At 51.5% G+C, this 23,117-nt stretch overlaps 1 protein-coding gene across 14 annotated transcripts in view; it reads right to left on the bottom strand.

Annotated features, from left to right (window-relative positions):
* Znf618 (zinc finger protein 618) overlaps positions 1 to 23,117 on the bottom strand; it is a 151,782-nt gene that overhangs the window by 34,519 nt on the left and 94,146 nt on the right. For 8 of the 14 annotated variants that reach the window (XM_048339905.1, XM_048339848.1, XM_048339878.1 and 5 more), the window contains 7 exons: positions 17,226 to 17,485; positions 9,891 to 9,986; positions 6,986 to 7,063; positions 6,443 to 6,481; positions 3,979 to 4,068; positions 3,077 to 3,112; positions 2,905 to 2,982 (listed from right to left, as the gene is read on the bottom strand). In XM_048339905.1, the coding sequence (XP_048195862.1) occupies positions 2,905 to 2,982; positions 3,077 to 3,112; positions 3,979 to 4,068; positions 6,443 to 6,481; positions 6,986 to 7,063; positions 9,891 to 9,986; positions 17,226 to 17,485 (677 nt within the window). The remainder of the gene's footprint in view (positions 1 to 2,904; positions 2,983 to 3,076; positions 3,113 to 3,978; positions 4,069 to 6,442; positions 6,482 to 6,985; positions 7,064 to 9,890; positions 9,987 to 17,225; positions 17,486 to 23,117) is intronic. The other 6 variants (XM_048339913.1, XM_048339922.1, XM_048339943.1 and 3 more) reach the window with 2 other exon arrangements.

The raw sequence follows: 23,117 nt of genomic DNA, 5'->3' as shown, positions 1-23,117 counted from the left end.
TGTCTAGTACTATGGTGTGAATCATCATGTCAAGCCATTGACAGTCTATTGAAGCTATCCAGTTGCTGGGTTTTTTTTTAAACTTTTTTTTGGGGGGGGATGTGTATAGGTTTTGAGGCAGATCATTTACAGAGAGCTGCTCTTCTTTGGACTCTCCTAAGTCCTCCTTTTCTTGTTCTGTGGACTTTTCATAGCTCTCATGCTTTGGTTTCTCTGCCTTCCAAGCTTCTCTTCCCTAGGCAGGTATAAAAATCAAGTAAGCCAGCAATGAGTCTGTTGCTTTACTCTGCCCCAGTAGACCCCAAAGACAGCGAGGTGTCCTCCATTCTCCCCTGCCCATCGCTATAGAAATTCTCACATCTGCAGATGAAGAGTGGGCGCTAGCCAGCAACACAGTCCTTCTAGCAGGTCACGTATGCTCCACCACAACTTCCCTTCCCCCCTACCCAAGTCTCAGGTCTCTTATTTGCTCCGTGGAATGCATTTATTTTTGCCAGTCCTGGGGCTTGAACTCAGGGCCTGAGCACTATCTGTGGCTTCTTTTTGCTCAAGGCTACCACTCTACCACTTGAGCCACAGAGCCACTTGTGGCCTTTTCTGTTTATGTGGTGCTGAGGAATGGAACTCAGGGCTTCATGCATGCTAGGCAAGTGCTCTGCCCTGGAAGGCATTCTTGATGCCAACGTTGTTTTCCTGGCCCTTGAAGATTTTCTCACGGTGACTGGTCCCTTCAGGAACCCTGGTGCCTCGACTGGCTCCTCTAGTGCTATGTCTCATCATTTTTAGAGTTCTGCTAGGTAGCCTGCTCACGAGGAGCAGTGGAAGCACCAGAGTCAGCAGCGATCCCCCACGGCAGCTCCTGGGTGGAACAAGAGACATCTCAGCAGGTTCCCGCAACCTCCACTCTACCACAGTAAGCTGGCACAAGACCCTGCCTGCTCTCCTCAATGCAATTCCATGCTGTGTCATCTGTGGTGAGTCCTCTAAGGCCCCGGTGCGGGCTGTCAGTGAGACGCAGCTACAGAGTGAGGGTTCATCTTGTTCTTCATCTTCTGGGGGGGGCGGTAAATAAGCCCCCACTTGTTGAAAGCTTTCCACACACCTGTCAAGGACTAGGCTAATTCCTTTACCAATATAATCTCACCTAATCCCCAAGATGATCCAGAAAGGGGATTCTTACTGTCGTCAGCTCTACTTAGCCTTAAGCAAACTGGATTACACAGATTACAGGAGAGCTGGGAGGAGTGTGTGAGTGACTTGGAACTCCTCTTCTGATTCTTCCACAAGATGTCATTATTATAGCCTAGCCAAAGATGGGCACTGGTCTAGACACTGTGTGACTTCTCTAGTAGGTAAATGCTCTCACCCCCAATTTACAAGCAAGTCAAGGGAGGCTGTGAAAGGGTAAATAGCCAGAGGTACATTCATGCCCACACTTGTCTGATTCTATGTCCATGGGGCTTATGCCACATCTGGGAGGGAGGGCAGGACTTTCCTGGGGCCACTGGGAGATGGAAGACAGGGACAGAAGGAGGAGACAACAGATTTCTGACCTCACTTTTGTGTAGCTGAACACGAGTATCCTTTGGTCCTCCCAGAATGCATTTCAGGACACTGGGCACCTGCCCAATTCGCAGGGGTGCTCTCCTGCACCGTCTGACTCGCAGCAGGTCTAAGTGTTGAAGATTCATCTTCATCATCTACAGGGCTGTTTTCGCTGTGTATCTATCGAGTGCTGACCGTGCACGAGACAGGCTCTGTGCCATCCGCATCAGAGACATGATTTCTGAAGTTGGTTTCTCAGAAAAGAGTTCAAGAGAAAGCTCGCACCTCTGCTGTGATCAGAACATGGTGGCAGGCAGGAAAAGCCTTCGAGGACCCGTTCAACCTTTTCTCAGGGTCTGAGTCCGGCTCCTTCTCTGCAGAGCACGCACCAGAATCTTTGTTTCCCTTATTTCTTCTCCGATGTCTCTAGCCCTTTTTCTGTGATCTGGTGTGAATTTTTGTCAGTGAGTCCTGAATCTTTATTGTAAGGAAGCCAGCAGGGACGACAAAGGTCTCTTCTAGACAGGGAGCGAGGAAGGCAGAGGAGAGCCTGGAACTTGCTGAAGGGCAGGGCTGGACAGAGCAGTTGACTCACCTGTCCCGGGTTGGCCACCTGGATCCTCCCAACCCTTCTGCTCCCAGCTGCCACCCCAGCTTCCCTAAAGTGTACTGAGCCCACCATGTCATCTCTGGCTGCCCCCTCTGGCCTTCAGGGCTTGGCTGTCCTTTCCTTCTCTTAACTCCCCTACCTCTGGCTGGGATGCAAGGCTCCTTCCCCATTCTCATCACACCCTGGAAGCCTCTGCATTCCTAATACTGGATGCCCCGACCTCTGACATCCCTGTACATTGCTGGGACGTAACTATCACGTCCACTGCCTCCTCAACCCCCCGCCCACCCTAACCCCTGTGCTAGTTTCCTAGGGCAGGGCTACGCCTGTCCTGCTCACGGTGATGCTCCCACAATTCTCAGGACAAGAGGTGGGAAACAGGGAAGACATACGTGGCTTCGACCCTCATGTGTGTTTACCAGGACCAGAACAAAGTGTCTGTGTGTGGCTGCCCTGTGCAGCTTGGCGGGCTGAGCCTCTCCCATGCCTTCCCTACTTTCTAAGCACCTATCATGTACCAGGCACTGTACTAACAAGTGGCTTATATCCACGATCTCATTTAATCCCCCAACAAGCCTGTGGGGAGCATGGTCCTTGTTTCACATGCCTCAGCTACCACGACCACCCTGCCTTCAACCGGTGGCACTGTTGCTAGGGAACAGGATGCCAGCCCCTCCCAGTAGCAGGACTCAGCTCCGCCTCCCTTGCCCTGCCCTCCACCCCGGCCCCCGCCCCAGGGTCCCGCATACTTGGCCCGATTTTCTGAAATGGCTCTGGGGGTTCCTCCTTCACCTCATCTGTGGCCACGACACCTTGGTCAAATGGGTCTGTGGGAAAACACACAGGCCATTAGCACCCTGGTCACTGGGGTCTTGGGAGCCCAGTGGGAAACAGGGAAGATGGGCAGCCACAAAGACTTACCTGCCCGATTCTCGGGGGCCCCTTCCACACTAAACACTGCACCCCGGGTGGGAGGCGACGGCCACAGAAGGAAGGAAGCAAAGAGGAGCCCTTGTTAGTCCCTGGCCTTGGCTGCCTCTGCCCCTCGACTCCCGGCCTCTGTCCCAGTCAGTTTGCTTCTGGGTCCAGCAGGGCTGCTCTGGCCAGAGGGGAGCCAGAAAGGTAGAGACTGCTGGAGGGCACAGGCCCACCAGGACACAGCCCACCCCGGTTGCTGCTTTCCTTCGCCACTGGCAGGTGTCCACCCACTTGGGGTCAGACAGATGCTTTGTGCCCAGACCTATGTCTGCAGCCTCAGGGTCCCCAGCATGCACTGCGGGCAGGGCAGGAGAGATGAGGCACAGAACAGGAGGGAAAACAGAGGGAGGAGGAGGATAAGCTAGAACACAGATTTTGGCCAGGGTCACTGGTTCAGCTAGCTGAGGGGGCTGGACAGGAAACGCCCCAGGCCTTCCCAAATGCAAACCTTCTTTCTAGGATTCTCGAACTGTCTACCAATGAATCACCTAAATTTACAGTTCTAATTTCTAACTCTCTAAGACGTAAAGTTGTCATCATTCACGTTTAAAAATTGGTTTAATTTCACTAGAGCCTCTGCAAATATCCAAAATAAAACTAAAATGACAGGAAGGGAAATTTTAAAATCCGACTGATTCTGTCTTTGAGAGCAGAGCAGTTTCACATGGTGAACCAAACCAGAAAGGCCTGTGGCTAATGACAGGGGCATTTCCTTCCCCCACCCCCCCACCAGGGGCTGCTCCATGTGGCTCAGTGCTGCTTGACGTTTCCCTAAATTAAGGAGTTGGGGCGATCATCCCCAAGGAAGGTACCTGCTGAAGACTATGGAGTGAGGGCTGACTCACCATCTACCGCGTGCAGGTCCCGGTGCTCCTGGAAACAGCTGTAATACTTGTACTTCTTCCCACAGATGTCACACGTGTACCTGAAATTGTCTGCGAGGAAGGCAAAGGCACAGGTGCTTACCCCAGTACCAGCTAGCTGGATTGGGGTTTCTATCTAGAGCATCTATCTGATGCCTGGGCATCAAAGATAGGACCAGTCCAGTCTGGCCCCACCTGGGCAGTCCCAGGAGAACCTGTTGCTGAGCTACCTGTCACTACCCACCTCTTTAGAACCAGACAGGCACAGCCTGGCCTGCTCTCTGGAGGCTATTGGCCCTGCCCAGCCCTTCACTCTGTGGAGGTTAGCTGTGGGTTGCTTTCTTGGTCCATAGGGCTTGGGCTAAGGTTTTAAGGGGTCTTCTGTGGAGATGCAGAATAAAGTGATCAGGAGGTCTGAGTGACTCCCAAACAAACCTCTAAACCATCCTATGTGAGCCAGGGCCTGGTTCTTAACCAGTCTCACTCTGGTCACTATAGCTACTCCATGTGAGATTGGACCTGTGCAAGGTGCCGGCTCTTGTCCTTGCTTTTTCTCTGAGGGAGGAAGCAGCCTCCCATTTACATACACAGAAACTGAGGATCTCATAGCCGCAGGGACAATGCCCAATGACCCTCAGCTGAACTTTGGTTCTTCCCATCTGTGAAATCAGAATACAGTTCCCTCATCTCTCAGAGTTGTAATAAGGAATATGAACGTGCCACATATGAAAGAACAGTTGTAATAAAGAACAAATGAGCATCATGCCAAACACCAGTTCACAGTGGGAAAGCAGTGCTTGGCACGGATTCTGGAATAGGATCTGACTGTAAGGCGTCAGTGGGACAACCTCTTATCCTCCACTGAGTGATAGGTGAATGCATGCCCCCAGGCTGGTGAGTTTCCCAACAGATAAACACAACAGAAGGTCCCTGGAGGAGGATGTGTGAGCCCTGGTGCCCAGGTCCAGCTTCACTGCTAACAAGGGCACCATTTCTGCTTCCTGGGCCTCAGCATCCTCATCTTCAAAGTGGGTAGGCTCGATGCCCTGTGCTCTGCTGGACCCTTTCGATCTGAAGTCCCACGGCCAGGTCCCTGTGAGAAGGCTGGATGGTGCATGAGCTGGCCAGGTGCTCTGAGCAGCAGCACTGGCTATGCCAGGGTGGGATGCAGGACTGAGAACAGAGCACACAGGCTGTAGGGAGGATGTTCCATCAGGAGGGAGGGAAAACTGAGGGAAGGATAAAAAAAAAATACCCTTGGCCACAGAGCCCCCAATACCAGTGAGCCCATACATAGCAGAAGCCAGACAGAACACAATGGATCGCCAAGGGGCTGCCGGAGATGTCAGGGGACCAGAATATCCTCAGCTCCTCTTGGTGTCTGCCACTGCTTCATGGCAGTCTCAGTGTGGGCAGGCTCCTCCACTGGAAGATCAAGGGCAGCTGCGTGGCTTCAGGTTTGCAGCCATTAAAACAGTGCATTAAGAGCTCTAGCTCACATCTTTTGTGGGTTTGAGGGTAGGAAGTACTGGTGTTTGACTTCAGGGCTTCGAATTTGCTAGGTGGGTACTCTACCACCTGAGCCATGTCTCCAGCCCACAGTTTGCATTTTCTTTTCTACAGACACATGCATTTACACCTCTGTGGGATATATACCTGGAGTGAAATTCCTGATGCCACCCTCTTCCTGCTGCCTGGCCTTTTACAAACCCCACCTGTGATTTGGAGGGTAAGTGGGCTCTGTAAGCAGCTACCTTAGATGTCAAGCTCTCACACAGCCCCAGGCACTGGGGACAAAGCCCCAGCAAGAAATCATGCCTCAGCTAGTGGGTGCTCACGAGACAACTCCCTGCAGCAGCATCTGCCCAAGGTCAACTGCAGAACTCCATCCTCTAGCCACTTGGGAGGTAAGAAGATCATGGTCTGAGGCTGGCCCAGGGAAAAAGCTCAAGACTACCTCTGAGAAACAGACTGGAAGCAAAGAGGACTAAGGAATGGCTCAAGCAGTAGAGTACCTGCCTCACTTCAAACCCTAGTCCTGCAAACCCAAACCACCAAACTCATGTGTGCAAAGAACACAGGAGGCTCTGCACAAATCCAGGCTCTTCTGGGCATGCCCATCACCAGTGTCAATGTTAACAGCTGCGCCTCTGGGTCTAACTCAAGGCTTCCCAAAGTTATCGGGTCAGAGAACCTTGTATTGATACAATGCCTGCTCATCTCTCCTCGAATGCGCATGCCATGGAACTCACTTTGGGAAGAGCTGCTCGAAGGCAGGAGTTCTGATTTCATGAGGACTACCCTCCCCACTCCATCCAGGTGCCACAAAGCCTGCTCCTCCCCTTGCAATGTGTCTCTCAGTGGTCCCTTTGGGGTGTTCAGGGGAAGGAATAAACTGCTCCCCTTTTCCCACACCCACCAACCCAGAGGAGAGAAAAGTACTCACTGCTTTGGGAGGCTCCCTCCCCTGACGTGGCTTCGGTGTCTGTGAGAAAGAAACAGGGGGCAAGCAGGCAGTGAGCCAGCTGACTATGGCAGAGGCAGGGACAGCTCACAGGGCCCGTGCCAAGTGAGCATGCTCCAGCGCAGCAACAGTGGCAGTGAGGGGAGCCCCAGGGGGTGCAGCCGCAGCCCTTCCCTGGGCCCTGATGCCAGCAGGATTCTGATCCAGGTGCTACCTGTTTTTGCTGCCCAGAGGGCTCAAGGAGGGGCAGGCACCCCTTCCTGTCCCCTGGGTTTCAGGATGGGCATGGCCCCACTCCTGAATCGCCAAGAGGAACACGGGGGGGGGGGGGGGGTGTGGTGTGGTGTGGTGTGTGTGTGTGTGTGTGTGTGTGTGTGTCACAACCACATGGTCTATGACCATAGGACACCCTTGCCCTCCACCCTGTGGCAGAATGACCAAATGGATGGGAGAAAAGGAGAGCTCTCAGAGCTCCTGGGGAAAACTGTGAGGGGGGCCCAAGGGGACAGTGGGCCATGCACTCACCACGGTGTGCCCGGACGTGAGTCTGGAAGCAGTTGTAATACTTGTACTTCTTGCCACAGATACCACACTCATAGGACCCTGGAAGACAGCAGAGGAAAAGGCCAGTCAGCCAGAGCCACATCTGAGATGACACCATTTCAGGTGCCTGAGATAGAGATAGAGAGAGAGAGAGACAGCTGGAAGTGCTGAGGGTCTCAAAGCCTACATCCAACTCTGTGCATGACTTTAGGCAAGGTGGCCTGTACGTTGGGGCTTTGGCAAAGTAGGAAAGAGGCGAGTTCCTTGACTGACCCTCACACTCACACCCAGAGGACGGTGGAGACCCACACAGGAAATGCTCTGCGGGGAACAGCCCTACATGGCTATTGCTCCTCACGTGCACTACAGGGATTTGCTACTGCCCTTTACCATGCACGAGCACGAGATGAGATAAGAAGATGGCTACCAATCAGAATGAACCTGTTCTGTCATTTGCCAGTAGCATGACACACTAAGCCTGTATTGGTGTGCCACTACAATGGAGCCCAAAGTTCCTTCCTCCACAGTGGTCCTCCATTCCCCATACGAGTGTCCAGCCCACTACAGCCACACTCAATGACAGTACCCCCACCCCCACCCCTACTGAGGCTCTGTGACGCTCCTCAGACACACAAGAGCTACAGAGCACAACCAGTAACTCCAGCATGTGGCCCTTCTGCCAAGAGACTCTTCCATCAGGCCCAAATGTGTGGGGGGGGGTGGGGGGGATGGCTGACTGAACCAGAGGGTGGGGCAAAACAAAGTCCATGGCAAGAAGCTATACAGGGCCCCCAAGACCCGGGCTGACAGAGACCCCAGGAGCAGAGACTCTGCTTGCCCCCACCCAGCAGAGCCTTCCTGTAGGCCTCAGCCACCTGGGCCCAGACCCCACTCTTCCCAATAGAGCCACCAAAGAAATGTGTGCCAATGCAGAGGCCCAGGCCCATGCTTGACCATGGCTGGAACGAGGAAGCACTATGAATCAGTTTTTTCCAAAAAGGTGTTGAGAGGATTTTCCTGACCAGCAGTGTGGTGCAGGGACTGCTAGATTAGGGTGAGGTCAGGGACGGAGCTGCGCCTCAGTTTCCTCAACTGGAGTATTGTGGGCAGGCAAGATGGTCAATCTGAACACTGAATAAGTGTGTAAGCTGGGTTCCTGGTAAGGCCACATCTGGGGAGAGGCAGAGACTCTCTTGATGTTGCCTGGAAGCAGAGGCCCCGCTCATGGAAGCTGTCTCAGGAGCTGAACAAGGTGGAAGAACCCTGGAGTGGAGCCTGAGTGTCTGCCCAATGCCACCGTCGTTGGATATCAGACATGTCCCTCTACTTTCTCCAGCCTTGGTTTCCTCACTGTCAACAGCAATTTTAATTCCTGGCCCTCACCAGTAAGGTCAGGGTCATGAAGAGTCAACATGTGAGCCACCAGCACAGGGAGGAGTACTGGGGGAGGGTATGGGTGACAAGGCTATTATTTGGGGTCATTTCAGGGGCCATTGTGACCCCAGTGTGGCATTCAGTAGTCTGTCATCATGGTTTACATGTGCATTGCTCCTGCCACACAGAGAAAAAGAAGCACAAACAGCAACAAGAGCAGGCTGAAGTTGCTCTGCATTTTACTGTGACTGGCACACAGCGAGGCCTCCATAAATCCACAGTGTCTCGCTGCTGTACTCATCTGTCACCAAGTACTAATGTCCCCGATGCTCCCCCAGCCACCTCCACCCACTCTCCAACCCATTCTGCCAACTCCCTTCAACCAACCAAGGATTTATTGAGCATCTGCAACGGGCTGGGCTCTGAGGTCCCACCAGTGAGCCAGATGCCATCCCTGTCATCTGCCTAATGGGCCCCAGGCCCAGGGATAACGTGGGGGTGGGGGGGACTGCACTGACAGCCAGGGCAGTGGCCCTGCCACTGTGAGGGGGCCGAAGTCTATGACATCAATGCCGTTCATAGCTGAGCCAGCCATCCTGGCTTTGTAGGAGACTCCGCGTCCACCCAGGCTCCATGCCCATCTGGATTCCTGAGGTCCTGCTGGCAAGCCATAACCCACTCAGGGAGTGACTTGGACGCACGCTGGCTCCTTAGCCTCACATCATCGCCTGTCCCAGGCACAGATGGAAGAGGAGCAGGATGCTGGCAGGAAGGATACTCAAGGCTGCCCCTCACTACTCACCCCAAGTCTCTGGGCTTCAGGTGCCCAGAGTGTGAGCATAGAGGTGACAGGTGAGACGTGGGGTGCACTCAGCAGAATGGCAGCAAGGTCAGCCAACCTGGTTTCCAATCCTGACTCACCACGTGCCAGTCAGTGGAGCCAGCCCCTGAGAAGCCACGGGGTGACCTGCACCTCAGGATTCTCCTTGTATGAGACTATGCCATGGGAGTGGGGGGGGGCAATCACACTGTGGGTCTAGTATGGTGCCTGGCACACAGCCCGGCACTCAACCAGACGGCTGCGCTAACCATTAGCGTTTCCTATGAACCCAACTTCCTGCAGGCATCTCAGGTAAGAGGACCATGGCTAAGCGAGCAGAGGGAAGACCTGGTGTGAACCCCCACTTCCTGAGGAGATATAGGCAGGACTCCTGGAGGCTGGGAAGTCCTGAAGGGAGCAAGACCAAAGGTCTCCCCAACACAGGTAGCCATGGCACCCTCCAGCCTCTGTGGCACCCACAGGAAGTGCAACTGAACCATCCAGGCAGTCCGTACTTCCACCTTTCCAAATGTGCCAGCCCACCAGACACCGCAGGCACCTGGGCTCATGTTTGCTGCTAGGAGTTGGAGAGGGCGGTCCCTCATTTGGGGTGTGCAGCTGATGGCTAAGTTTGGCCACACCCTTCCTCCCACACGGGCCCCAATCAGGCTCTGTTCCTAGGCCATCACGTACCAGATGCATATTTCATTGCTTGGTCAAAAATCCAGCTCCCCGAATACCGGCTTCGCATAGATCCACCATGGAGGCTGCCTTCGGGTGCTTTTCCATCTGAATTACGTAAGAAATCAGAAAGAGCCCTTAATGTTGGAGACCGCCTGGGGATGAAGGAAGGGGCAAGGTGAGCCAGGGGATCGGCTAAGCCATCTCACTTGCAAAGCCTCTGCCTCCCTAGCTGTGCATCAGGAAGGTTTGGACAAGACCTCACCAGCCACCTCTTCTCTCAAGCCCTGTGCTAGCCACAGACATGCAACGTGTACCCCATGGATTGGAGATGGCTGGCGGCAGCCATGGCAGGCTGAAGCCCCCCTGAAGTTGTATGCTTTCTTGGGATTCTGATTTATGTGGTCATAACACAAAATTTCTCCCCCAGCTCCTCCAGTAAAATGACTCCCCACTCCCCCCCCCCGCCCCCGCCACAGAGCTATACGCCCTGTGTGCTGTGTCCCAGGGTCACTACTGACCCTAGATGTGTGCAAGAACCCTGTAAGGATTTTTTCCAGTATGCTCAGCTCAGCCAGTCCCCTGTCCAGTCTGTATGGCTCTAGCCTGTGGCTCCTTCTGTCCTCAGGCCTGTGTACGCTGACGCTGGGGAACCTGTCTGGAACGCTCAGCTCCGACAGTTGCCTTGCCAACTTTAAGACACACGAGTGGGGCCCAGAGCTCGGGGAAGATAGGAAACTAGGAGAAGTTGTTACAAGTGGGGTTCCTGAGGCTTTTGGAGGCTTGGTCTCAAAGAAAATGGCCTCTGGAGGAGATCTTCCAAGCAGCGCAATCACTAGTCAGGGGAGTCTGAGCTGTGTGCAGTTGTAAGGGAAGTAAGCTGTCAACTTCTTTCTTAATGACTTTTTCTTCTTTCTTTCTCTCCTCTCCCCCCCCCTTTTTTTTGGTGCTAGTCCTGGTTAGAACTCAGAGCCTGGGCACTGTCCCTCAAGTTTTCTTGCTTAGGGCTAGTGCTCTACCACACATGCCACAGTTCCACTTCTAGCTTGCTGGTGGATAATTTGGAGATAAAGCGTCTCAAGGGCTTTCCAGCCCTGGCTGGATTTGAACTGTAATCCTCAGATCTCAGCTTCCTAAGTAGCTAGGGTCATAGTTGTGAACCACCAACACCTGGCTGTCAACGTCTAAGCTTACTCTTTCTTAAACCAATGCATCAGAGCAGGTGGGCAACTGGCAGGGGTTCCACTAGCTGACTCTCCTTTCCACTCTCTCCTTCAGTCTATCTCAGCAAGGGACCAGTCTCCCCTCTATGCTTCATTCTCCCACCCATGTCTTACCCAGGACATAAAAACCTTGGGCTCTAAGCAAAGAGGTAACATAAAATGTCCAAGTCTGGCTTAGCTCTGATAATGGGGGAGGGAGTGTCAATCCCTCTTTCAAATCCAGGAACATGTAATTCTCTGCTTTCTAGAAAAATGAAGGACCTGACCAAATGGAGAGACCATCAGAAACACTGGTGACAGACTCCAGTGTGATTTTTGGCACATATCTAGGAAGGAGTTCAAAGATTCAGGTGACATGGGAAGCCAAGTCCAATGCCAGCTCCTTATTCATGTGTACTGTAAGTGCTTACCCTCCGAACACCAAAACCAGCAAAGAAACCGAGACTGCATCTTGCTTCACTCCAGCAATAAGAAATATTAATCCACAGACACACGAGCCAATTCAGAGAGAAATAAAACTCTATCCGTTTCATTAAGAAGTGCATTTATGATCATTTTTTTCACTTTTACATTTACTATTCATCTAATTTTTTTGGACAAATTGCCCACTAACAACAACTCAATCTGAGGGGGAAAAATGGTTTTAAAATGTAGAGCTTTATGATGCCAGAAGTTTTTTTCTTTTCCCTGAAATTTCGATTTTAATTTATATACCGCTTGTTGTGGCGGATGAGTGTGAAAGTGATCAATAAAAGACTTTCAGGCATAAAAAAATATATGACATTAGGATAGAACTCTGTGGGGGGAAGTGGACCAGAAATATGAGTTCAAGGAGAAAAGGGAAAGATATGAAATTCTCTGTCTGTTGGAGGTGAGGCTCTTCGTATGTTTTGACAAGAGTGGATGGCAGCGGTGTTCTGATTCCCCTGTCTACATTTAAAAGTCGTTCACAGCTCTATTTCTAAAATGCCACATTTCTTTCTTTCTTTTTTTTTTAAACACAGGATTCCAGAAATTGTCTGCTTTGTAATTACTGAAAACCCTGGGTAAAAATGTGAAGATGTCAACTCAAAAATGTGAAGGAGGAGAGTATGCTGTTTGGCGAAATTCTTGGAGGAGGTAAGGAACAGAAAGGTTTTGACACCTGGGCCTTTTAGGTTCCTGGAACACTTGAGGTCACCTGAGGCCTGTTTTACATTGGGAGCCAGTGAAAAACACATCCACACTTTTGCTTCACTTTGCCTCTCAGAGTTGTTCTGGACAGGTTTTTCTTATATCCACTAGCTGCTTCAGATACTGTGACTCAGAGAAGTGTAGCAGCGTAATCAAGGAAGAGCATACAGAAGGACAGACCCTTGACTCAGCGGTCCAGAGTCCTTTCCCATAGGGACTTTCCAGCCAGGGTTCCTTTTCACCCACAGAATACCAGATGGAGTTAGTAATAGACAAGAGAGGCCTGGGAGGGCAGCCAGGACCTCTCCTTTCCTTGGGGCTGGGCACAGAGCTGTGTTGGTTCTGGCAGGCTGGGGTGCAAAGCTCCGCCAACAACCCATTGAAACAGGAAACTCACTATCAGCTGGCCCTGTGGGCAGGGCCTGAATCTTCACGGCCTGCGTTTGTCACAGGCTGAACCCCACGTTGCTGGAGCTGAGTGGCTGCTGAGTTCTTCTATTACCCCTTCCATAGCCTGGCCTGGCCTGGTTGCCCCCTTCTGGCTGGTGCCTCTCCTTTCTTCTTCTCCTCTTCTTCCTCGTCTTCCCCAACTCCATCCGGGCAGCCCTGCCTGTGAATAAACAACCCTTTCCTTTCGCTTGCTTCCTAGGATCCTTCTTGCAGAATCTGGCCTCTCCTATGATCCCTGCCTCACCCTGTGTAGCAGCTCTCTGCCCACCCACCCCAGGATGGAGAACTCACTCCTGCAGAGACTACCAGACTATGTTCAGTTAGCAACATCTCATCTCCACAGTCCCTAAGGCCTCCTCCAACAGATCCCAAATCACTTCCTGGCCACCTCTCCTCACTGGCAGGGGCTTCCTGCAATGTGTCTGCTGCATCTCAAAGGCCAAAGATTGTGGATATTCAAATTCCATGATCCCTGCCGCACTGTTGTCCTAGCCTCCTGTCCCCCTAAGGACATGGGGCCTTCACAGAGCTCCTCCACACACAGAATGGTCTGTTTGGTTCACATCATTCACAGGACGAAGAGCCTGGTGGAGACTGGGTGCCTGCCATGCCATCAGGTTGCTGAGTGGCATTTGTCTCCATGCACCTGTTGCCTACCCTGGCACCCTTCACTTGTACCCTCCTTACAGTTGACGGCACAGCTCAGGTCGTGCACTGTTGGGGGTGGGGGCAGCATCCACTACTGGATGGGACATTTTGAGCATGCTGGATACTGGGCGTCCTTATCTCTTGGAAGCAGAAAACGGTTGCTGATCAGCTGGCTGTCTTGATTGTTAGAAGCCCAGCTGGCCTGGCCTTCCTCTGACACCAAGGTGGTCAGCAGGTTTCTACCGCCAACCTTCCAGTGTTGTGGACTGTGGTGACTCCTTGGTGCGCTTTGTTGAGAAGGATTCTGAGGCACACCGTGTGTGTGTGTGTGTGCGCGCGCGCACTGGTCAGTTCATGATGCCCGCCATGAACACGGAGTTGGGTAGTGGTCACTAGAGTGCCTGGGCTTTTCGTTCGACACAGAGGGGCTGCTGGAGCCTCACATGTGGCTGGCCACTCCTTAAGCTGCTGTGGCACGCTGAGCCTGCAGCTGTCAGGTGACCATCTGTCAGCTCACTTCTGTTCACTTCTGGTTTTATTTCACTGAACTGTCAAGTTCATTCTTATCTCTGCTCTCACCAAAATGAATTAATTAAAAAACAAAGCTGGGGGCTTCTTAGCACAGGGGCCTCTTGGGCAGCGGAGTAGTTGCAGTCAACACTGCAGGCACCTCTTTCTCTGCCATCACCCCCCCCCCACTTCCCTGCAACACTCTCCCAGCCCAGAAAGAGCACTTCCAGTTGGTACTGCCATGCTATGGTATGGCCATGACCCAAGCTCCTCCACAGGAAGTGCCTTGTATAATGTTGGTATCTGTGGGAACACTGTTTGTTTGATGGCAGTTGGAAGCCAGGGAGGGCCTGGGAAGGCCAGCTCCTCCTGGCGCAGGGCTGCCTGGCTGTACAGGGACACCATTCTATTCTGCTACAGAGCCAGTCTCTGAGTCTCTGTTGGGTGAGCAAAGTGTGGACTCCCAGCCAAGTGCCTCAGGATTATAAGCTCCACGTGCCCGCCACCAGGGCATAGAACACACAGTGCAGTCCTAGCTCATTAAAGGCCTGGCTCTGACCAGCTTCCACATTCCTTGAGCTGCTGGCTTTATCCTTCCTGGCTTTTATGTTTAAAAGCAGTGGCGAGACAAGGGCTCTGAGGTGAGCAGGTCCTTCCAACAGGAAGAAAAAGTGTCACCAAGCAGCACAGTGACTCTTAGCAATTCTCCTCCTTTTCGCATGCCTCCCTCTGCCTATCTATACAATGAGTGGGCCAAGGGTATCAAACAGTTTGCACGCATAGCCCCTCTGCCCATGTCTGAATCCAGGATAGACATCAACAATCAATTATGCCAACACAGAACTCACAGCAGTCACTGGCAATGGCTTAAACTTAGTCCACAAGATAAACTCTCCTTGTCATTTAAAGAGTTCAAAAGGTTGTATTTCCACATTCATTTTTTTTTTGGGGGGGGGTATTATTCAATGCCTTTCTTCACTGATGTTGAGGTCAAGCTAGCTTTCTCAGCAAGCAAGAAGATCTGACTTAGGCACTGGAGAGTAGATAATATGATCAACATGGACTGCTCTGGCTCCCTTTGGAACAGTCTACAAAATGGCAGCTCCACTTTAGCTTATCAGTGGGGCCTTCTACAGTCTCTTTCTTGAGGGTGGATAGAGGGTATGTTACTCAGAACTTTCACAAGATGCTCAAAGCCCTTGAATTCTATCTAGGAAGTCAATGAACTTACCCATTGCCAACTTTCCTCCCTATGCCATGTATTTTCTCAGTGGCCTCTTCCTTAGACTGTGGGGGGGGGGGGGTGAGGGGAGCAGAAGATGCTACTCTTTCTGTCCCATGAAGAGATACTTTACTGACGCTGCTAATAATAGCTTGCCCATCCTACTGACTACTGAGTGCAGTACTGAGCATGTGGCACACAACCTTTTACTGCATCCTCGAATCCTCCATGACGCTGTGGCCATAGGCATGTGGTTTCAACCTAACAAGATCTTGTTCTTCTAAGACCTTAAGTTACTGAAAACTAGCCCCATTCTGACTGTTACAGCACCATTTTCAACATCGCTCTCCAGAAGCCAGGCTCTTGCTACTGGTGCTACTGGTGGATAGGAGGTAGTATGGTGAGGTAGGAGACAGAAATCAGACAGGTACTGAAGTTTCCATTTCTAAGAACTCCTAATCTCATGGCTGAGGCAGGTGCAGTCAGGGTCTCTCTCTAGAAATAGTGGGAAGTGCCCGGTGAGGGGCTGGGTGGAAAGAGATCCTCTGACCAGGGCAGATCAGAGAAGAATTCTGGGAGGAGGTAGCTCTAGAGTTGGCCTTGAAGAACTGAGTGGATTCTGGAAATGAAGGAATTCCTGTGAGAGGGAAGACCACAAGCAAAGTCGGAGAAGCAGGCTACGCTGGCATGAGAAGTCTGGGAGGACCAGAAACAAGGAACAGGGTTTGGAGGCTCCTGATGCCATGCCCTTGGCTCTAGAGATGGAGGGGTTGGACCCAAGGGTATGTTCTCATTTTGCCATGGCTTCCTCGCAGTCAGGGGAAGGCCAGGTCATGCCAGATGATGAGACACCATGCATGACTGTTAGCATCTTCTGCCAAGTCAAGAACACAGATGGATGGACGAATGGATGGGACACACCACATGACACACACACACTCACAGCTGGGAGGGGAGCAGGATGGTTCCCATCCGCTGGAAAGAAAACGTGATTGGCCTCGAGTCGGAACTTGAGGGAAGAGACATATGAGGTCCTGGGAGCCACACACAAGGATGTGCTTGGAAGGAGGTGGCCAGAACTAAACCAGGAAAAGCAAGCAGTGATGGGACTGGGGTATCTCCAGTACTCTCGGGATATACGGAACCAGGGGAAGAAATATGTAGGATGGCACGGATGGAAGCAGAAGTTTGGGGTGAGTCCAGGCAGGGCCTCAGGGCCAGGCTGAAAAGTGCTGGCTCCAGTTCAGAGGGAAGGAGGTGCAAAGTTGTGGCCCCTGGAACAACTCTGACCCACCAGCACGTTGTGTTTGGCAGATTTCAAAAGCAGCATGTATAGCCAACTTTGAAAGCCAAAAGAATTCACATCAAAACGTTCACATCTGGCATAGGGTCTGGGCAGAGATCTGGCAGTGCTGAGCCGGGACCCCCACTAAGCAACCACGGACATGGCAACCGAAGAGCAGCTACTCTCGGCACATGGGGGCCCAGGGTTCCAACTGGACCCCAACCACCTGCCCTGTGGGCTCCTCTCTCCTTCCATAAAATAAGCATATTTGTGAGACCTGTGGCAATCTGAGCCTGGGAAGCTGGCAGTGGTGCAGGGAGCCCCAACAGGGACACTCCAAGGGGAAGGGAGCTAATGGAGAAATTACTGCGAAATTACTGCTAAACAGTGGGGGTTCCCCAAGCTCCTCCAGGCAGGGGAAGGCGCCAGCTTGTCAGTCACCTCCTCTTGGCATCTGGTCTGTTCACAGAAAGAGCTGCCCGCATGAGCCTGAAGAGGGAGAAAGGCAGGTGGGCAGGCACTGGGGACCAAACGGTAAGGGTCGTGCTGCTCACTCGCCCCTCAGTGTCAAGGGGGACCCTCAGGTGTGAGGAGTTCATCACACCTGTGGATGGTTCCAAGCGTCTGACTGCCACAAGACTTCATGGAGGAGCCATGAGATGCCAAGAGAAGTCTCCAGGCTAGAGGTGGCCGTCAAAGGCCTGTCTTGGAGCATCCCTCTTTCCCTGGAGGCAGAGGGGAGGCAGACAGGGAGGGGTGCAGATGCCAGCTCTGGTCCCCAGTCTCTGGCTTCTACTCCCACCCTGGTCCCAGCCTGAGTCTCATGAAGCACTCACCAAGAGTCTGCTGGTTGCGGACCCCGCCGATCACCACACAGATTTCTGCAGGCACGTCACCAGTCCCATCCTTGCTGACGGCCTTCTTCTCCTCCTTGGCCTCGCCCTGCCAGATCACCTCCTGGATATAGTCATCGGGGAGCTCCGTCTTGACCTTCACCTCCGTCATGGTCCCCTGCTCGGCACTCAACGAGGCCTCGGCTGGCCCCGGCTCCGGGCCCTCCACCTTGGTGCTCTTCTGGCTGCGCTTCAAGCGCTCCCTGGCAAAGGAAAAGAGTCAGCTCAAAGTGGACACCCACACTAGCACCCAGACCCACAGGGGAGCCCAGCAGCCATGGCACCCCCAAGGTATGCAAGGCTGTGTACAGCCCCCACCACGGTCCCAAGGCTCCTTCTGGAGTCCTGGGCGAGCATGCTGAGACTCTATGCATTTTACAGTCGGGGAAAATGCAGTTTCTGCACTTCTCAAACTTCAGTGTGTCCACCAATCAGATGGAGACCTTGATATATGCAGATATGGGCTGGGGCTACAGAGGCTGCATTTCGTGTGCGTGCGTGTATGTGTGTGTGCGCGCGCATGCAGGGACTGACTAAGGACTTCACGTTCGTGTTTGATTTTCCACTAAAGGCTGGCCCTCTGCCACCTAAGCCATGCTCCCTCCTTTTTTTTTTTTTTTGCAAGTCTTGGGGCATGAACTCAGGGCCTGGGCACTGTCCTGGAGCCTCTCGGTGTTCTACCACTTGAGCCACAGTGCTGGCCGTTTCTGAGTAGCTCATTAAAGATCAAAGTTTCACAGACTGTCCTACTTTTTGCTGGCTTCAACCCGTGACCCTCCTGAGTAGCTGGGATCACAGGCATGAGCCACCAGTGCCCGGCCATGCCTCCATTTTCACCTCTGCAGTTCTAACAGGCTCCCAGATCAAGCTGGAGTCTGGCTGGCAGATGGTGCCCTGAGCAGTAAGGATACAAATCATCTGCCAAATGCTAGGTGTTTCAGGCTTCTCCCCATCTTCACTAGTAGGCAGGGCTTGGGGATCACATCCATGCTCTTCCCTGCTCCTCACTCTGAGACGGGGGAACTCCTGTCCTAAAGTCTGCCTTGTTTGAGATCTCATGGAGTCAGCTTTGGGCCAGAGGGTGCCTCTTCAAACATCAGAGAACATCCTTATGTCCTAAGGTCACTCCTCGGCTGGAAAGGATTGTCATGAATCCTCCATTATATAGGGGATATCGAGGCCTAGAGAAGGGCTGTGACTTGCCCAGCTCCCTCCCTACCCACCCCCCTCCCACCCGAGAGCAGTGGCAAGCGAACACAAAGCCAGGGCCCTAAGGTCCTTGCCTGAGCTGCTCTTCTTTCAATGTGACTCCCATCATCCACAAACTGTCACCATGAGAGGCACTTCTGAGAAGGGGAAGCAGAGGGAGCACTCCCCTGAAATCAAGTCTCCATTCAGGCACAGGGAGGCTGCTCCAACCACATCCAGTACTCTCCACGGCTCCAGAGAAGCCCATGGCCAAAGCAGGCAAAGCCCGACGATGGCAAGCAGAGAACACAAGACTAATAAAATTAGAGGATGCAAACAGAAAGGAGAGGATGCAGAGGAAAGACCTTTGTAGAGCACAGATGTTAGTGCACAGGCCATGAATCAACCACAATTGCAGCTCTACCACTGGACAGACGCCTACAAGGGAGCGAGGACCATGTCTAGAGTTGCTCATGGAATACAGCAAATGACCATGCTGGCAAGGGAGTCTATTTATGGACATAAAAACTTCTGCTAAAAGTGACACTTTGAGGCTTCTGAGTATAGAGATGGGGCAGGAGGGGGCAGAAATCAGATTTTCTTCCCCCCCCCCCCCAGATGAGTGTGCTGAAAGCTCAGGGAGGTGGTGGAAGCTTTGCCATTTTTCAAGAACTGACTTGCTGTCTCTGCCTGCCTACAAGGACCTCACTGGATACCATGATGGACAGGAAGCACTGTGGAGTCATCTGAAAACCCTGAGACCCTCGCTGAGTATCACATCGCTATCCTGGTTGGATACAGGAGTATCACAGCCTGGCTGTGGATGGGAGATGATGCTGATAAGGAGCCTGGGCCAGGGAACTGGCAGGGAGCAGATTTCCATAAATGAGAGCCATTCCTATGATGATGACATAGAGTCCTCCTCACTGCTGGGACACCATCCCAACTTGCTAGAGTGAGAGTCAGACATGCTCCATAAGTGTCACGTTCACCTCACACAGGTGACTCTTACAGCTGCCCTCCCAGGGTGTACTAATGAATTCATCTCAGCACAGTAGGCACCTTTCTGACCTCACCATACAGCGTCTAGCTCATCACCTCATTCTATTTCCTCTGCAGCCCTGGCTGCTAGGTAAAACTATCTCACCCCTAAGAGAGGCAGGAGGCCCTTGGCAGTTTTGTGTTGTATACCTAACATCTAGCAGGTGCTCCATAAAGACTGTATTTGTTTAACAACCACAAGAATACCTGCCGGGCCTGAGAATTGGCACACACCTGCAATCACAACTACTGGAGAAGCAGAGATAAGAGAACCAAGACCAAGGCAAAACATTATCAAGAAACGAACTCAAACAACAAGCCAGGCATGTCATCTGAGCTAAATGAGAGGCCGAGGTAGGAAGATAATGGTCCAAGGCTAGTATGGGTAAAAGTGAGAGACTTTATCTTAAAAAAAAAAAAGAACAAAACTAAACTAAAAGCGTGGGGTCTAACTTAAGTGGCAGAGCACTTGCCTACCAAGTATGAGGTCCTGAGTTCAAACTCTGATATCACACACACACACACACACACACACACACACACACACACACACACACACACACACAGAGTCTCAGCTTCCTGGTCAGTGAATAGTGTCACTTAAGCTTGTTGTGACACCTGAAGGCTCACCAGGAAGGCAGAGTGGAGGAGCCTCAAGATGGACAGAATGGACAGTCAGACAACATGCCTAGGCATAAATACTCCACGAGAGAGGCATTTCCAAAGACAGAGCCTGGAGCAAAGCCAGGGCTCCAGCCACAGCTCTTGCTTCCCCTTCTGTTCCCCTGACCTGCCAGACTCAGGGTCTCCTGGGTTTAGGAGTGAGGAACGGGAGAATGGCCCTCTCCTAAGGTAAGACAGACTCCTCAGTTCCACCCACCCACTGAATGCCACACAAATATGCGACCACCCTGGGAAATACAGCTGCAGACAAGGGACGGGACAACCCCTGCCTCAGCCCACAGCAGACAGAGATCACAAGAGCACCCCAGCTCTGCCCACAGCTGACATGATGACCCATAACCATCCACTCCCCAACGGTGACAACCCGGAGCCCTACAGCGCCAAGGGCACAGACAACTTCCTCCTCTTCTCTTGACTTCTATGCTTAGATTTACAAGCTGAAACATTGCTTTTTCTCACATGCCCCGCATTTAATTAGGTGTCCTAATAACAATGGGATTGCCGAAGTACTTATATCACTTTGAATTAGTGGTGCAGCTCCTTCTAACTTCTTTAAAATTTTTTTTCATATATCATTTTTTAAAATAGAGCTCATTATTTTAATTATATCCATTTAAATGTACAGTGGAGCCCTTGGATATTCTCAGCACGAATCATTAGGTATATTAGTGAAAAAGCTCTTGGAATCTATCTACATGCTGACACTCCATAATCTATTCTATTTGTGGCACTGTAAAATAGATTTATATATAGATAACTACAAAATAGTTGCTCAAGATACGTTATGAATTTTATATTTAACCCAAGTCACACTTCAACATAAAATCCAAAGTCAGGCACTAAAAAGATGCTTTTCACTAAGTACCTGCTATCTATGGTCAGCAGTTACTGCCTGAGCCCATGTGCCTAGAGAGAAGCCAGACCAAACGGGAAGTGCTAAGAGCCAAGAGGCAATGGTTCTCAATGTATGTTCCTTGACGAACCAGGGGTTCCACAGCAATGGTGAAAGGACACTGAAGATGCTGGGATGGGTTGGGTAGTGTTGAAAGCTTTGCTTTCCCTTGACATATATGCATTTAAGCTTTGTCCTCCCTATAGAAGAGTGATTAGGCTTGGCACCTAGCTATTCAGGGGGCTGAGATCTGAGGATCAAAGTTCAAAGCAAGCCTGGGCAGGAAAGTCTGTGAGACTCTTTTATCTCCAGGTAACCACAGAAAAGTGGACATGGCCAATGCCTAACGTATGAAACTGTAACCTCTCTGTACATCAGTTTGATAATAAAAAATTTGGAAAAAAAAAGTGGATATGGCACTGTGTTTCAAAGTGCTAGAGCACTAGCCTTGAGAAAAAAGAGCTCAAGGACAGTGCTGAGGCCCAGAGTTCAAGCCTCATAACCACCAACATCAACAATAAAAAGCCAAAAGTGGAGCTGTGGCTCAAGTGGTAGAGCACTAGCCCTGAGGGGAAAAAAGCATAGGGACAGTGCACAGGTTGTGAGTTCAAGCCCCAACACACACACACACACACACACACACACACACACACACACACACACACACACACACAGTAGAGTGATTAGTTCTCCCACCCCAAGGTATGTTCATGTCCTAATTTGTGAAGGTGACCTTATTTGGAAAAGAGGTGTTAGCAGATGTGATTAAGGATGTTGGGGACTGAATTTAACCTTGGGCTATCTGGGCAGGACCCGCATGCAGTCACAAGTATAGTTGTAAGACAAAGGGCCAATGAGAAAGAAAGAGGAGGAGGTGGCACTGTGAAGAGCAGGCTGTGTGACCGTGTGGTAAAGACTACAGTGATGGTGCCACAAGTCAAGAAATGCTGTCAGCTCCAAGGAGAAAGACCCCACCCCCCAAAAAAAGAAAGATTTTTTTCCTAAAGGTCTCCAGGGGGAGTGTGGCTCCGCTAACACCTTGATTTTAGATTTCTGTCCCAGAATAAACTTCTGTTGCCTCAAGACAACCAGTCTACAGCACTCCAGTTCCCCTTTCTCTTCAGGGAGCACAACTCCTGCTCAAGACCGTGGGCAGTGCCAAGCCCTATATATGCTCTGCAGTATAGCCACATACAGCACCAGTTACTTGGCCTTCCATGTATCATGCCTTCTTATGCCTCAGGCCTCTATTACATAAACTAAAAGCCAATTGAACTCAAGCACTAACATGATAACTGAGCCCCCACTACATGACAAGAGGCAGGTGTCACCTGCAGTGTGGAGGTGGGACAAAGTGGTGATTCACATCCTGAGCAAGAAATTGAAAGCTTAGAAAATGTGTATTTCTGAAACGTCCCATTTAATCATTCTGGACAATAGATACAGAACCACGGAAAGTGACATTACGAATGGGGTGGTGGTGGTACTCTAACTTGTTACAGCAGCAATGGGAAACTAACACAGTACATAAGACGGAATGTGAAGAAATTGTTCCAAAGTAAGGAAGTTGGCAACTCTGGGCAGCTCACTTTGTTCTTACCTCCACAGTTGTGTTTGGCCAGTCTCATTTGCCAGGGACTCCACCTGGCGCTCTGGCTCTGCTTCAGGAATCTCTTCCCCTGATTCTTACCTGACTGTTCTAACATTCATACCTACCCCATCACACCTGGTGTTCAAAGAGCCCTGTGGCCAGGTAGGGAGTCAAAGCACACAACACTGTCTGTGTATGGTTCACCTCTGCATCCCGAGCCCTAGCACGATGCCTAGCACACAGCAACAATAACAACCCCCCCCCCCCCCCGCCAGTGACATCAACCACAAATCTGAAGCCACACAACATTCAGGGATGAACTTACTCTAAAAACAACTCTGTTCCTGTACCGGTACCATAACCCCGAAACCCCGCAGCCTAAGCAATGCAATCAAGTAAGTCAGCGGTGGCTAAAGTGCATGGATATCAGGCAGTGTTG

This window comes from Perognathus longimembris, chromosome 1 (assembly GCF_023159225.1).
Source record: "Perognathus longimembris pacificus isolate PPM17 chromosome 1, ASM2315922v1, whole genome shotgun sequence".
NCBI lineage: Eukaryota > Metazoa > Chordata > Mammalia > Rodentia > Heteromyidae > Perognathus > Perognathus longimembris.
The sequence above is the reverse complement of the archived record's forward strand: the minus strand, read 5'-3'. Positions and strand labels throughout refer to the sequence as shown.